This window comes from Salvelinus alpinus, chromosome 33 (genome assembly GCF_045679555.1).
Source record: "Salvelinus alpinus chromosome 33, SLU_Salpinus.1, whole genome shotgun sequence".
NCBI lineage: Eukaryota > Metazoa > Chordata > Actinopteri > Salmoniformes > Salmonidae > Salvelinus > Salvelinus alpinus.
Genome location: NC_092118.1, coordinates 23,599,911 through 23,617,678, shown reverse-complemented (window position 1 = coordinate 23,617,678; position 17,768 = coordinate 23,599,911). Strand labels below are relative to the sequence as shown.

Genomic DNA, 17,768 nt, shown 5'->3' with positions numbered 1-17,768 from the left:
GCTTCTCATGATTTTTGCACCTGCATTTAGAATAAAAATCGCAACAAATAATGCAATTAGGTTGTTTTAGATTTGAATAAGACAAAAGGAAGTCTGAATATCTTTTCAGTGAGACATTCAGCTTTCCCTTGCTTTCAAATCAGGATCCTTCAATAACCCACAGTGTCAAGACCAGCAGAAGAAGTTAAGTGTTACCCTTGAGAAAATCAGAGTGAATCCTGTGTTCCTTTGTAAATTCAGTCTTGTAAATAATTTATTTTCTGCTTGAAAGTACATTTTCACTTTTACTGATATAAAACATATGCCAGCATCAAGAGCATGCCAATTGTATATGGGTGAACAGACAATCAAAAGTAATAGCCTGTAATCAAGTGTTACCTTCATGGTATTATCTCAGTAATGATTTGTAGCTAGAAGCCAATTAGGCCTATTAAAATACCTTCATGAAGTTCACAGATCAGACAGCAGGCTAGGCTACACACATATTCCCTGTTGATCGCTTGTGCTGCTGCTGCTCTGTGTGAGGCTTTGGCATTTCCTGATATAATCCTTATAGGGCACCTCCTCCTTGTTGTAACAAAGGTTTTTAATACAATCACACTGTCTTGTAGTTTATGGGGCATGTTCGCAATATTATCATGCCAACTTCAGTGTGTTAATTAATGGATGCATGCCAGTGTAACAGTCATCAGTCCCAACATCTCCTTTGAAGCCTCATCGAGCAGAAAGCTTTTAAACAAAATGTTTGAAGTGTCTGCCTGTGTAATAATGATTTATAATTCTCTTGAACTAATGCAAAATTTGCTGGTAAAAATAATTTTGGAAATAAAAAATAAATTGTGCCCGGAGGGTCAGGCCGAGTTTCAAAAGGAGATCACCCAAGAGCAGCAAATGATTTAATAAGCCACCAGATCCAGAATGGTAAAATGGAGGGGAGCAGGATGGAGAATATCAAAGTATGTCTAATTAACATCAGTTTATGAGTGTGTCAATCTCTTTAGATGGAGTCTGAGATGAGAGCGGAGGGAGAGAAATAGAGAAATGGTTTTACTAAATGTATGAGACGCTCCTCTACGGTTATCATCCTTTATCCACCAAACATAGCTCTTTCTGCATGCAGATTTTCACATTTCCAGCACAGCATTTTAGCTTTGTTAAAACAATCATAAAAAAACAGAAAACAACTTCCAAGATTTTTCCATCACCATTATTCCTCAAGGAAGCAGATGGATGAATATTTAATATCACTTGCATCTGTGTGATTGCATAGTGATAATCAGAATGCCTGACAAGCTTTCTGGAATATCATTTTTCTATGGAATACAGAATGTGTTGAATTTGCAGATTGGAGACAATGTTAATTCCTCTGGCTCCGTCTTTTAATCATAGATCAGTTTCTCATCAGCTCCACCATGTCTTCAGAGAGAAGAAAGGCCCCAAAAGCATGGAGGAGATGCTACAGAAACAGATGTCATAAACCTTTGCAGCAAGACCAATCAAAGCTTCAGCCATAACATGGCACTTGGATAAGTCTGCATGTTTTCTGTGTCTCTCTACACCATCAGTATACAGCTATATTTCAGCGCCAATGAGGGCAGCTGATAGAAGAAACCACCGCAGGTGGAAATGTTTTCATACCCATCCTGAATCTGCTATTGAGAGAGGAGACTCTCATCAACCAACACATGACATGCACCCAAACACACATCAGTGTAGCTTCCAACACACATATAACTGAAATAATCATGATGATCAATGCAAACAAAGGACTTCATAGTGTAGGTTGTTGCTGACCTTTTTTCTAGCCATCGCTTGGAACACATTTGCTCATGTGTGTTCCCCACATCCATGCCAAGTTCAACTCACAGGCCCATATCTCAGAGAAAGCCCTGTGAGAAAGCACTGCATTTAAATCTGACAGCTCAAAACCCCACTCGCCCCATTATTCAAAACGAATACAGTTTTATTAAAATAATCCAGCGTAATGATTTAATGCATGCACTTTTGAATTGTAAAGTGTTATACATTATCATGATGGCACATTTGTTTGTTTCTTTTAACCCCCCGCCCGCCACCCCATATTTCCTGCTCCAGAGGTCCCCTGACACCCTCTCCTCTGAGTACACTCATGTTTCAGCTAAGGAGCCCCTCTACCATTTACATAAATATACTGTATGCCTGGGCCAATGGGGAGGCAGGAACAAAGTGGCTGCATCCAAGAGGTAGCAGACTGGAATCCCCTACAGGAAAGGCAACATCCCAGTGTGCTTGTCTGTAGCTTTCATGTTAAATTCATGGTGCCTGGAATGTACGCTAGCCAACATGCGCTGCTGCCATAGTATATCCTCCACTGTCTCCTCCATCTACTCCAGAAAAGCCTCATGATTTAATAGGGAGGTTCATCTAAAATCCACTCAGCCAAACAGACCTGGAGTCAACGCAGGTCAACAAGACCATGTCTCCATTCATAGTGCTGCTAGTACAGGGGTCCCCAAAGCAAACACCCAACACAGTCTGTTTAATTCAAGTGATTATCAAAGACAAATAAGATCAAGTGGGTCTATCTAATGAATATATTACAGCTTACAAGGACTTAAAAGACAAGCATTCACACACACACACGCACACGCACACGCACACGCACACACACACACACACACACACACACACACACACACACACACACACACACACACACACACACACACACACACACACACACACACACACTTTCTCTGTGGATGGAGTGAATGTTAATGTGTGGACCAGATGCTTCTGAAGTGCTGTAATATTCACTGCCTCAGCTGTGCAGGTTGACCTGTCTGTCTTTACAGACGGTGGCTGGTGAGGGCCTTGGTGAGCATGCCAACGTGTTTATAATATGCACTTGTTTACAGTAATAGATCCCTCTCTAGTGTTATCAGTAATAATAATAATTTGGTGGGTGCTTATATTTGTGCTATTATTGTATTAATACTGTATGTGAATTGTAAATGTGTTTTTTTGCATATCCCACTCTCCCTGAGACACCCTCATAGAGTGGGGTCACAGGCAGGGTTGGCCATTCATCAGCAACCCTGAGACACCCTCATAGAGTGGGGTCACAGGCAGGGTTGGCCATTCATCAGCAACCCTGGAGCAATTAGGGGTAAGTGCCTTGCTCAAAGGCACATAGACAGATTGTTCACCTTGTCAGCTAGGGGATTTGAACAAGTGACCTTTCAATTACTGGCCCAACACTCTAACTGCTAGGCAGCTAGCTGAGGAACGCTCAACTCTGGATTTGCTAGCAACAACAACACTGATTCAATTGGCACATGCACATTCACGCTGAGTTGAGCAACACAAATAAATAAAAAGTCGGGGGTTATATTCACTTCAACTTTTTATTTCAGCACCCTGTGGAAGGATTGCAGCAGGTAAGCGTTTTCAGAATTACATTTTTACATGAATCGACTGATGGTGACTCAAGGTTGTTTCTTGCAAATCCTGCGTCTAGTTATCAAAACTCAGCTCCGTCTCCATATAAGAGAACAAAGTTGAGCGTTCCTCAGCAGCTAGGCTACCTGCCGCCCAGTTATATATGTATTTTGTTAGCCTACTACAGTATGGGTCTAAGTTTCAGGAGACTAAGTTATGTTAAAGAGGTTGGGCTCCCTGGCATAATCATAATACAATACTTTTCTTTACTTTTAATCAAAAAGACAGATTTGATATCCACAATAATCACACATTATTTTGCAATAATTTCATGCAACTACATTCACATTTTCTTTCTTTACTATATTGGATCAACACATTTCAGTCATAGATCTCAAGCTTGACTTCAAAGAACATAGGTGGGAAAGGGGCAGGTTTTCAGTTAATGACAATATGCCAGTGCACTGCTGAGGGTTGTACGTTTGGTGCCAAAGAGTTCTCAACGGTCCCTATCACTGTGCCAGTATTCAGAAGTCATACTGTTTTCCCTAGTCCTCGCTGTCCCAGGCTTCCGTCTGTGGTTCATCCCCCTATGAGGACAACCCTGGGCCAGTATTCATAAAACAACTCAGAGTGGGAGTGCTGATCTAGGATCAGGCCCCCATGTCCTTGTAAGCTTATTAATTCAGCCTAGTCTCATAGACTTAAGGTAACATAATAAATGTAAACTGGGACACTCAAATTACTATGACATGTTAGGTTTGGTATGGTTAGGTAAGACAGAAGGTTTTTTAACACTTAAGACAAAAACGAAAGTAGGGTGGATGTCTAGCAACCCAAAGGTCGCGTGTTTGAATCTCATCACGGACAACTTTAGCATTTTAGCAACTTTGCAACTACTTAGCATGTTAGATAACCCTTTCCCTAACCCTAACCTTAACCCTTTAACCTAACTCCTATCCCTAACCTTAGCCTTAACCCTAACCTTAACCTTAACCCCTAACTCTAACCCCTAGCTAACATTAGACACCTAGCTAACGTTAGCCACAACAAATTGTAATTCGTACCATTTCAAAAGTTTTGCAAATTCGTAGCATATTGTATGAATTGTAATTCGTAAAACATAACATACGAAATGGATGATGGACATCAACAAATTAATACATACCATACGAAACGTAACATATCATACTAATCGGAGTGTCCCGGATTTGCATTTACTATGTAACATCTAAGTCTGAGTCCAGGTTGTGGATACAAGTACTGAGCCCTCCTGGTCCTGAGCAGTAACCATGACACCAGTGCTGCTTCCCCCAGGATGAGATACAGTTCAGAAGGCAATGGCAAAATTTACATCATTTTTTATCAACATTTCTACATTGAGAGAGACACTGCCAAAACCCCCAAGGCATATCATGCACCAGAGATCCATGGATAACCAAACACAAGCTCCACAGTAGTACATGAATGATACTGATGTTTTTCCCTGCTCTACATTGACAAACACAAATAACAGATTTTGCTCAGAACCACTGAAAACCTTCCTTTTTCAGAGTTCTCGCTGTTAATTCATCAGACTACATTGGCAATGTATTGGGCTCGTGAAAAATGCATGAATGACTAATTAATGAAGCATTCTGCCCGTATTTACATATTCATAAAGGTGTGGTTGAGTAATTGACGTATGCATGAGAGAGCTGAGTGATGGCTTTGAGATAATAACACATGCCAACATAGGAACCTTTATTTTGTTAAATTCGCAAAAAGCAGAGGGAGCCGAGATGCTTTTAAATATCCATTACGTATTCATTCTTCCCCAAAGAAATGCAGTCAAATGCTTTGAGAGATAAATACACTGAGGAGATGCAATGATGTGAAACAGTATGTAAAATTACATTTTCTGAAATATTGTCCCATGTGGATTTTTCAAAAGTTCATTTAGCAAACCAATGTGCCCAACAACCGTCCTCGGAAAGTCAGATTTTACACAGAAAAACACAAACATATTTGCAATGTCAAATGATATAATCACAACTAAGTAAACATAAAGGCAGGCTAATCCACACAAGCACACCCACAATTTTTTCTTACTCTTTGAAAATGGATGCCCCTACAACTTTTATCTTGCACTCCTTTTAAATAAGTTCAGAGTTTTTGTCTCTCAAGGAATTTGGAAGTTGTTCCCAACACTCCCTCAGATCAGTATCACTCTAGTATTGTGTTTTACATCAGTGTTTGAAAGAATTTCCATATAAAATGTTGTGAATTGTTGATACATTATCTCTGTGATAGCTGCTGAAAACAGCTTGTGTCCCATTGTGTCAGCCTTCTGGAGCCATCCCCCCAATGTGGCAGGTCCAAGAAGGTCTGGCCACAGCCATAGTGTGTGTCACTTCTCAAAGCGTCTTTCCATTGTTAAAACCTACTCACAAAAGCCTTGTGAAAGCTGGCCCAAATATGTCTCATTAAATAAAATCACAAACAACATTCAGATGGTTCCTAGGCTTTCCTCACAGCTATGCACTGAGGAATGACAAGTCCAACAAAACCATGTCGAGTTTTTCACCCAGACCCATTGTGTTCCCACATTAACTCCAAGCTGGGCCCTTTGAGCCTGGCCAGAGTTGTGTCTTGCCTTCTCGGACATGGCCCGGCTCTATCAGCAGGCTTGGCCAACCCAGCACAGCACACCATGCAGACTCTCCTTTCTCCCTTATAGAGACTTGGCTCTCAGACACATTGTGCCAAACGATTGATGGGGCAGGACAGAAGTTATACAATTAAAGATGGCCTTTCTCAGCCAAGTGAGTTCATTCATTTCAATGTGAGGACCTTTGTGCTTGCAGCCATTGTTTTGATAGAAAATGAGGGAGGGGTTCTATTTCCCAAGCACAAGAACTCAGGACTCTGGATCTGTACACAATCTAAACAATCTGGAAAAGGCTTCTGAAAGTAACTGAGGCCAGAAAATGTAAAAAGAAACAAAGAATAAACACAAGATGATAATGATTTCTTACTGTGTAGGGGAAACTGAACTACAGCCTGGGATACTCAGAGGAATGTGTCCATGTTCTGCCATATACAACAGCTGGCAACCCATGCCAAAGGGAAGCTAGAAAAACTAATTGCAACTGGAATTGGCAAGTCTACTGCATTATAAAGCTCTCAAATAAGAGAGGCACGTGTCAGTCAGACATAGGAAGTTCATTGTACGTCTTCAAGACAGAGAGAATGTGAGAGAACACAAAAGAGGTGAGATCCAGTAAATCACTAGTCAGGTGGTGCATTAGGATGGTACAGTTTGAGTTTAACCTTGCAGGACTTTTGGAAGGCACTTGCGAGTGTCGGCGGTGCAGAGTTTTGGCAGCTGCACAGGGAGCCTGGTGGGTCGGCCCATCTCCGGGAGCTGCTACTCCACACTAATCTATTTTAAACCATCTGTGAAATTAGCAAGATTTCTTAAGTCCTTCACCTCCAAGGATTAAAAAATGGCTGAGGGCCTGAGCCGTCCTTACATATGTATGCATGTCCGATAACTCAGAGAAGGAAGCCAAGTCAAAGTTCTGAGGGAATTCTTCTTATCTACACAATATATTAATTTGTACAAAGAAATCTGAACTGACGTCAGCAATTTACAAAGACATATCTTATCTCAATAGTCATAATAATGAGTGGTTATCTTCTTGGGTTTTCTCAACATTGTTCATATTGGCCATATGCCAAACATTAGGATCACCTTCCGAATAGTGAATTGCACCCCCCCCCCCCCCCCCCCTTTGCCCTCAGAACAGCCTCAATTCATTGGGGCATGGACTCTATAAGGTGTCGAAAGTGTTCCACAGGGATGATGGCCCATGTTGACTCCAATGCTTCCCACAGTTGTGTCAAGTTGACTGGATGTCCTTTGGGTGGGGGACCATTCCCCGCCATTGTTGCAACCCCTATTACCAGTCTGTTCAACCTCTCTTTCGTATCGTCTGAGATTCCTAAAGATTGGAAAGCTGTCACAGTTATCCCCCACTTAAAGGGTGTGACACTCTAGACCCAAACTGTTACAGACCTATATCCATCCTGCCCAAGTCTTCGAAAGCCAAGTTAAAAACAGATCACTGACCATTTAGAATCCCACCGTACCTTCTCTGCTGTGCAATCTGGTTTCCGAACTGGTCATGGGTGCACCTCAGCCACGCTCAAGGCACTAAACGATATCATAACTGCCATCGACAAAAGACAGTACTGTGCAGCCATCTTCATCGACCTGGCCAAGGCTTTCGACTCTGTCAATCACCATATTCTTATCGGCAGACTCAACAACCTTGGTTTCTCAAATGATTGCCTCGCCTGGTTCACCAATTACTTCTCAGATAGAGTTCAGTGTGTCAAATCAGAGGGCCTGTTGTCCGGACCTCTGGCAGTCTCTATGGGGATACCACATGGTTCAATTCTCGGGCCAACTCCTTTCTCTGTATACATCAACGATGTCACTCTTGCTGCGGGTGATTCTCTGATCCACCTCTACGCAGACGACACCATTCTGTATACATCTGGCCCTTCTTTGGACACTGTGTTAACAAACTTCCAAACAAAACTCCTTCCGTGGCCTCCAACTGCTCTTAAACGCTAGTAAAACTAAATGCATGTTCTTCAACCGATCGCTGCCCGCACCCGCTCGCCCGACTAGCATCACTACTCTGGATGGTTCTGACTTAGAATATGTGGACAGCTACAAATTCCTAGGAGTCTGGCTAGACTGTAAACTCTCCTTCCAGACTCATATTCAACATCTCCATTCCAAAATTAAATCTAGAATCAGCGTCCTATTTTGCAACAAAGCCTCCTTCACTCACGCTGCCAAACATACCCTCGTTAAACTGGCCATCCTACCGATCCTCGACTTCGGTGATGTCATTTACAAAATAGCCTCCAATACTCTACTCAGCAAACTGGATGCAGTCTATCACAGTGCCATCCGTTTTGTCACCATATACTACCCACCACTGTGACCTGTATGCTCTCGTTGGCTACCTCTCGCTACATATTCGTCACCAAACCCACTGGCCATCTATAAGTCTCTGCTAGGTAACGCTCCGCCTTATCTCAGCTCACTGGTCACCATAACAACACCCGCCCGTAGCACGCGCTCCAGCAGGTATATCTCACTGGTCATCCCCAAAGCCAACACCTCCTTTGGCCGCCTTTCCTTACAGTTCTCTGCTGCCAATGACTGGAACGAATTGCAAAAATCGCTGAAGTTGGAGACTTATATCTCCATCACTAACTTTAGCATCAGCTCTCTGTGCAGCTTACCGATCGCTGCAGCTGAACACAGCCCATCTGTAAATAGCCCATCCAACTACCTACCTCATTCCCATATTGTTTTATTTACTTTTTTGCTCTTTTGCACACCAGTATTTCTACTTGCACATCATCATCTGCACATCTATCACTCCAGTGTTAATTTGCTAAATTGCAATTACTTCGCTACTATGGCCTATTTATTGCCTTACCTCCTTACGCCATTTGCACACACTGTATATAGACTTTTTATATTGTGTTATTGACTGTACGTTTGTTTATTCCATATGTAACTCTGTGTTGTTGTGTGTGTCGAACCGCTTTGCTTTATCTTGGCCAGGTCGCAGTTGTAAATGAGAACTTGTTCTCAACTGGCCTACCTGGTTAAATAAAGGTGAAATAAAAATACAAAAAATGATTGATACACACAGGAAACCATTGAGAGTGAAAAATCCAGCAGTGTTGCAGTTGTTGACACAAACCTGTGCGCCTGGAGTACCCCGTTCAAAAACACTTACATCTTTTGTCTTGCACATTCATCCTCTGAATGACACACATAAAAATCCTTGTCTCAATTGACTCAAAGCTTTAAAATAATTCTTTAACCTGTCTCCTCCCCTTTATCTACACTGATTGAAGTGGATTTAACAAGTAACATCAATAAGGGATTGTAGCTTTCACCTGGATTCATCTGGTCAGTCTATGTCATGGAAAGTGAAGGTGTTCTTAATGTTTTGTACACTCAGTGTATTTCTATTGGATACATATGCTGGGTATTTGGTCCATCAGTGTGTCTCACTCCCAAAGTATTGAAATACTTAATATATTCTCCTTTAATAGTCAGATTGACAGGGTAAAACCATACATAGATTGAAGTACCTGCAGATCGCCAGGGAGAGCAGCACTCAAACTGCTCAGAGAGAGAGAGAGTAATACTTCAGCATTGCAGTAGCTCTGGCCTACAATAAAGTCATGAGTCAAGTCTAATGAGAAAATCAGATAAATAGCAGCTGTGCTTGGGGAGCCAGCGCTCTCTGACTGATTCACTGGGCTCAGTGGCCATGCCGTGGAGCGCAAGGGCAGACAGGGGCTCCAGAACAGTAAAATATTGTTCCAGGCGCCTCCCCCCTACAATGTTTAGTCATCGGAGTGGTGAAATTGCAGTTCATCTAAACAGGCCACTTACAGGCAGTGGCATTAGTCTCCATACACCCTGACCCCCCCCCCCGACCCCCTTCTCCCATCTGGCAAGCGTAGAAAAAAAGTATGGCACATCGAAGATAAAAAATATGGGCCAAAGGAAATGAGAATTATTGTCTTTCACTCAAGATTAAAATGTCACAGGCCCAGTATCATTTTAATGTTGTACACCCATGCACAGTAACTTAAAGAGAAATACACAAAGCACAGGGCTTTTCTCCTGGCCATTATTCCTAATGCAAGCTTGGAGAATTACTATAAGATTTATTGTGCAGCGGTATATGTCTAATTTTCCATCTACCGCTGGGCGCTTCTGCTGGAGAGAGCTGACAGAGGCGTCTATTATACATGCCGCAGTTAAACTGGGGCATTTACGCTCTCAGGAAGACAGCTCACAGGCAGCACTCTGGTAAAAGACAAAAAAAAAGATTGATGAACAGAACAAAAGACACTCTTAAATGGTTTTCCAAAATGTTTGGAAATGGCTCCTGTTCCAGAACCTTTATTTATTTGTTATTTTTTTACTCCAGCAAACCGAAGTTTGAAGAAAGTAAAAGCAGCTTTCCTCCCTGCTGTACCGTATACACCATGGATATGCATTTTATTTACAGCCCTGATATATCACTCAACATAACTGCAAATGGTTTTTTTTGTGAATGGAAAGAGGGACTGTTTATGGCAGCAGAGAAATGACTGCATGTGTATATCAACTTGAAACTATGACAACTGTAGTGTATATCAAAAACCTAATCTCAAAAGAAATATAAGACCACAGTGTTGTTAATTGTCTTGGAATCAAACACCTCTGAAAGGTTGTTGTTTCCTGAAACCTTGCCTACAAATGACTCCATCTTGTTACCGTCGACCCTAGGCCTAGCAAGATGATGATGAGCCATGGATGGCAGGGATCCAAGGAGATGAATGACCACACGTCGTCTGAGTTGATCGCTCTCTGCCTGACCTTTCCTCTGGCCCTGCTTGGCACATAAACCTGGCTGTGTCTGGCTGCAGGAGCACACACACTGGGCCTTGCCCTCTGAACGTCTACCTGCGCGATAGGTCACAGGTCCTCTACACACCTTTACTGCATGCTTTCTCTGTCTCCCTAATGGTCTCTTCTCATTGGACTGGAGGGCTGGGATGCCCCAGGGTTTCAGAAAACAGCATCATTGTCTTGAGACAAAAAGGTAATAAACATAAATGTATTGCTTTGTTTGAGTAACAAATTATATTTTAGGCATGAGGTTGAGGATGTCCGAAAATGGACACCATACAATAATATAATCTCTACCATTAGTTAATGTTAAAATCAGTTTGTGGCACTCATTCTAATGATAAACTATGACTTATGGGCCACCTTAGGTAAATAATTGTCCTTAAAAAATGCAATCCCACACTGCAGTAGAAAATAAAATGTTGAAAAGTACCATGAGAAATCAATGTAGTTTTTGCATGAGAAATCAATGGACAATCAACGCACAACAACAACAAAATAGAGACTCGGATCTTAAAACAAAATGTCTCTTTAATTTGTAAGTGTCAACAGCAGTACAAAAGATGGGAGTGATGGTGAGACTTTGTCACACAATTTCTTACTCTTTTACGCAAAAGGAGGAAACTCTTGAGGTAAATGAGCTTAAACAGGCAGTTCTACAACCCACTCCTGCCTTGTTACATCAATGGATTGAGTACATATAGAAAGATGATGTTACATTACAATATGCCTGAATGCATCCTGTGGGGAACACAACCTAGATATTTGCACACATTACTAAGGTGCCTAGATACACCCAAATGTGTCAGTCATCTGGTGTATTTTATTTGATATAGTGTATTAATACTACCAACACAGAGGAGACTGGTCTCCAATACATACCACTGTAGAATTATTTCACCTTAAGTTTACCTCACGTCAATACTGCACATGGAAACCAAAGACTTGCTGGTTTACATTTTGAAGCCAAGCAAAATAAAATATTTTAGTACCTTTTCCTTTTTTTAATTTAACAATAATATCCTCAGCAAGTAGCTGTCCTTTTGTACTGTATGAAGAAGAAAGTGAACACAAATGTGATGGCAACCTTTTTTTTAAGTTCAATTAAAAACTTTACACTGGACTGTACAAGATATTATGATAAACTATTTACATTTTCAGAATTAAAACATTTTTCAAAGCAGCAACAGACACTATTTCATTTTCTCTAGTTACGCCCTTAACAATACCTGCCCTGGGCCTAGGTACCTGCCAAGAAATTGATTTCTACGCAGAAAACTGTATCAGTCTGCCAGCGGTTTCAAAACAGCAACAGCCCCAGCAACAGAAGAGCCACACACAGTGTTGCTTGAGAGACAAAAAATAAATTTAGAAAGCAAAGTACCATTGACAACTGTATAAGTTGTCCCCAACAGCAAATGTTACACTCCTGAACAGCAGCTAGCATGTCAGTCCAGCATGTCAGTGAATTGTGCTAATTACATGAACACAGAGAACATTCCCACCATATACATCACAAAGTTCAATGACAGAAAAAAATCATTACAGTTAAGTTAAGTTATTGAAACAGCATACAAGCTTAGTCTTCAGTTGTTGAATCTTGTTCGCATTTACATGGCTGAGAGACAGATGGATTCATAGAAAAGGTCATGACTACACTTTGCTGATGGCTGGATGGGCTGCCTTTAAAAAGGTCAGCAACACATAGAAAAGGACAAAAAGAGTATAGGCCTAGAATACACACGAGTGGCTCTGCATTGTGCCACGTTAAAACAAAAAAATATTTGCACACTCCCTTCAATTTCAGCTCCCCAAGAACCTCACTTGTGTAAAATTGCCAATGAATAAAATCCTCTTGGGTCATTCTAATTTTAAATGTAACAAATGCATGCAGATGTGCAATTAAAATGTAGCTATTCATCTATGCTACTATCAACCTCTCCGTTCAAATTTGACACATAACAGTATAACCACTGAGGGCTGTGAAAAACACAAAACACAAGCGATAAGGTATGTCGCTAGGATTGAGTCATGATTGCAAACGCAAGTTGTATAATAAAAACATATACATCTTAACTGCTTGTTGTTCAGATGAATTTTAGCACTGTCCCTATGAAAGATACAGAGTACTTTATTTGTACCGACTGTGCATGTAATTAGATACAAATGAAGTTATTTATTTAAAAAACGTTTGTCCTTAATGTCCAAGGCTAAGGAGTATAGCTTGGGTTTTGATTGGCTCCTTGAATTGTCTGAGGGAGGTCATTGAAACGCTAGCAAGAAGGGGCCTGTCTGTCTATCTCAGCTACAGCTCCGTCCAATACTGCTCTCCTCAACCGTCCAATACTGCTCTCTTCAACTGGGATAAATATTCAGAATCTACATGACGTACAGTGACTTGTCAGTTTTAAGAACATGGATCAACATACACTGATGTAAAAAAGGAAGAAAAAAATAACAGTCAAATACATAACTAATACTTCACTAAGTACTTATGAACAAAAATATAATTCTATTTCCTATGTTGTATTTACAATAAAATCTATAATGAAATGGTGAATTTACTGAAAAATGAAGCTCCAAATGATTAAACATATTTTTTTTCTCTCTGATTGTTGTCCTTTCATTATGTTCTACTGACAATTTTAGAGCCAACAGTGGCTAATAAATACAATGTCTATACTCACTATATAGCTTCAAATACAATATAAAACACAAAACATATGTGACCAATAAAATGTGTGTCTGAAATGCGGTGTTTCTCAGCTAACCAGTTACTATGCAAGCCTTCTGTTGAGTTTACTGCTCAGTCTCTCTCGCGCGCTGTCTCTCTCGCGCGCTGTCTCTCTCCCTTTGGTGGCCCTGGAGCTTAGACAAAGTGTTCATTCACTACACATGTCTTTGCATAAATAAACAAAACAAGTAGACTGAAAAATTATTCAAATCTGGTAACTGTGAGAACGAGCCCACGAGTCCAAGTCGTCGTGACTTTTGTTCATTCAGGTTTTTTTCTGGTACAACAGCTTCACATTAGTCAGAATTGATAAAAATACAATTTATATCCAGTGCTTATAACACTTTGACTCCTTGCGAGATATAAGTTCTTCGTTTTTTTGTAATTTTTTTGTTATACAAGCGCAGTCAAGTTTCAGTCCTATCAACAGTCCTTTTGTAACTACCAGCACACTGAATTGGTTAGGCATGGACATAGAAATATGTACAAATCACGTACAAATCAACCAATCAACCAGCAAACAGAAGTAACAGCTTAAAAACCTAGACATGTTGACCTGGAGGGAAATCCGTTTAGGTTTGTGTATGGGAGGAAATCCTAGAAAAAAGCATTATACCTTAAAACAACAATAGCAACAAAGAAACCAACCAACCAAAAAAAGAAAACGAAACTGAAATGGCAATTAATAATGAGGTGCTTAAAAACTTCTAAGACTTAAGATAAATGCTTTCAAACGTGGACACAACACAATAAAAGCCAGCTCTGAATGGGTCGAGTCAAATTAAAAGTACTAAAGAGCCATCTGTATCAATTAGACCTGGGAGAGTAATGCAGTGACCAGCAGTAGGAGGGAGTCCTGGCCATGCAGACAGCCAGCGCTGGTGACCAGCCATTTAGATCATTTTAGACCTCTGGACTTGGTCTGAAATGGACAGGTTCAAGGGCACGGGAGGAGAATAGCCGGGCTCATGCATTAATAATGCTGCATTTGAGATGATACCCACTCGTCAGTCATTTTAATAATCCCCCACAGCTTGATGTACTTGTTCCATCTGCTCGCCAGCGCCTAGTGGCTGGGCCAGGGTGGAAAACGGGGTGGAGGCCTCACTGTCTGTGCTTTGATGGAGAGCACAATATGCCCTACGTGCCCCGTCCTTATTGTTCCCCCTCTCTCCTCTCCCCAGCCTAGCGCTGCCTGCCACTCTGAGCCAGATGGCACCCCCTGGCTGTGGGGGTTGCCATGGGAAGGGGTCGAGACAGGGCAGGGGCAGGGCAGAGAGGGAGGCACTTAGTCCTTCTGGCCTGTAGGAGGGCTGTATTATGGACAGTAAGGCCTTGACTGCTGGCCATCTCTAGCTGTTTCTCCATAGGTAACAACCTTGGATCTGTTCAACTGGTAAAATAACCATTCAAGAGGTAAAGGACTTTCAGTTTGTGACTGATTGTCACAAGATTAAGAGCTGATTGATTGTGTTATATGTCATATTCATTGTCTGTATGTAAATAAAATACAGAAGTGCATTTTCAATTGCTCTAAAATACTTAAGTTTAACTTTATGTAAAATAGGCAACTGGTCATTATAAAACAACACAAATTTTGTTCAATATAAAATATTAACTTAGTTGAAAAATGAAGTAGTAAGTGTTAATATCTAAGTGCATGAATGTAGAGAATCACCATCTCAGATCTGGTGTGGTTTATGAATTAAATACTGTTGTGTTTAATATGACTTGTTAGAATGTAATACTTTGTCTGTAACCCTCCTTTAATAAAAACACGATGTTATTCCCTCACACACTGCCTCTTCTCTTAAGACTGCTGCAGTAGTTAACTCTGCTTTAAGACCTTCTCGTGTCAATTTAAGATTTACAATGTCGAAAAAATACTTAAGATTTAACAAAAAAAATGTAAGACCAAAGACTTTAAAACTTGCCGCCCCAGTAGGGGCTAAAGTGTTCAACCGAATGTACTGTAGCTACACATTGTAAAACAGCAATTTGTGATTATAATGCCCCCAAAGCTGCCTTTCGCTGCCTTTCCAATCCCATAGATTGGATGCCTTTGGCCCCTTGGAATTCTGGCCTGATTACAATCACTCTGATTAAGAACTTGGTAAGACTGAGTTGAAGAATGAGCAGAGAGTGTGAGGGGAGTGTTATAGTGCTCTGTGTTAGACTGGGCTGGTGACATGAGCTGGAGAGGGACAGGGAGAGAAGGGCTGTTGGTCACCGCATTGGTCTCCATGGAGAACAGCTGCCATTATGAACAACCACACCTGAAGCTATTGCATCACTTCCTGTTCCTGCCCTAGACACAGCACACTGTCTCCAGATTCCTGAGTGTTTCAATATAGAAGGTATATAAAGAAACTGGATTTTGAAGCCGCACTAAGATATTAAGAGATTGTCTAAGACTCGAGTCTCTCCCTCGAGACTCAAACAAATGATTTAAGAGAAAAAAACCTTGAAACGTTTGGCACATCTGCACAAAATCGTACAGTATGTTAATAATACCAATAATAACTCTAATAATAATAATAATACTAATACAATTAATAATACGGGAGTCTGATTATGTCCCAGAATTGTGGAATTGCTCTGTTTGTTTGTTTTTAGTTAATATGAATTTCCAAATATTTTGCTTTCTAAATAGTTTCAAATAAATTCGTATTTAAAACATTCACAAGCTGTTGGCTGGCACAGCATACCTGAGTGAGAATATATAACTCCCATCAAAAACAGTAATGAAATCTATTAAAAGCATTTAACTGAAGAGAAAAAAATATGTATATCATAAGAAAAAAGGTAAGACAGTAAGAATTATGGATTCATATCAAACGTTACATTTCAAGTCCTGTCATCCAAAGTTGTATAGGCAATAACCTAATTGTGTAAATGTCTATGAACAAAACACAAAAAAATAAACGATGAGATAATAAAAAACAAAAAACTAAACGAACTAAACCAAACGGCTTCACACACTGTAAGAAATATTTAAGACCTTTAGCTGTTGATTCTGATGGAGCCACATATGCATGCAGGCTCCTAAATGATGCATCAACAGAACCATTTCTTTTTGTTCTGTATTTTTTTGTTCTTCTGTTTCTCCTCCTTCAGTCAGTCTTCCGCCCTGGGGATGGTTCTCCAGTATGAATGTGTGTATGTCTCGGCTCGGGTGTTGAGAGGCCTCAGTTGGCGCTGACGATGGGCTCCAGTGTCTCAGTCTCACTGCTGTAGTCCGATTTGGGCTCCTCGTCAAAGTCCTCGTACATGTCCATCTCATCTACCTCTCCGTTGATGATGGGGTCGTTGGTTAACATGGCACTGGGCTCTATCTTCATGTTGTAGGTGCTCTGGATGACGGGAATGGCCGGCTCCGGGCTTGCTGAGGCGCTGGAGCACTCAGACGTCATGTGAGGGGAGGGTGTGGTCGTTGCCATGGTTATGGCCCCAGGGTAGACCACGCCGGCGCTGGTGCTGATGGGGATTTGCGGTTGTTGCCTGTAGGGAGAAAACGAAGGACAGAGAGAGAGACTATTAGACAAGTTTGTTCCTGTTTCATCATTATAATCCAGACTTAATTCTCATAACAATATCAGTTCTGTGTTATTTGAAGTAAAAAGGCTTTACTTCAAATATGTATAAAGGAAAACAATTAGAATCACATGGGATGAGCAAATGGAAAGAATGCTGACAGTGTGTGTGCTGCTCGAGTCAACCCTAAAGACACCTCCACTTCAGCACTTAAACTGAGAGAGCTAGCTGGATTAACTGTTCTCCACAGAGGTGTGTTCTCAGCCAATGGTTCTGTGAAAATGATTTGGGAGAACAGTTGTCCAGACAGCACCGTTCTGAGTCGTTCTGAAACGGCACCCAGTTTATTGGTAACATAAAGCCGATTGGTGGTTAGTGCGCTCTCTCTCTCTCATCTGGTGTTTTAGCAGTGATTGATACTCCAGTGATCGTATAGCTTACGGGTGATGAGGGAACACCTGGAGAAGCCTTCTCCTTACTGACCACACGCAGTAAATGAGGAAGTTAAGCTCCAGACAGCTGCCCTCCAGGCCTCTGTAAATCTATACTTATGCTTTATATCCTGTAATAATGTCGGCATCTCTTTCTCTG

The 17,768-nt window shown here is 41.1% G+C and overlaps 1 protein-coding gene across 18 annotated transcripts in view; it reads right to left on the bottom strand.

The window, feature by feature from the left end:
• Positions 1-11,422: 11,422 nt before the first annotated feature.
• The window catches only part of sox6 (SRY-box transcription factor 6), a 235,787-nt gene continuing 229,441 nt past the window's right edge, over positions 11,423-17,768 (bottom strand). For all 18 annotated transcript variants that reach the window (XM_071380895.1, XM_071380892.1, XM_071380897.1 and 15 more), the window contains one exon: positions 11,423-17,144. In XM_071380895.1, coding sequence (XP_071236996.1) covers positions 16,832-17,144 — 313 coding nt within the window. In that variant the 3' untranslated portion in view covers positions 11,423-16,831. The remainder of the gene's footprint in view (positions 17,145-17,768) is intronic.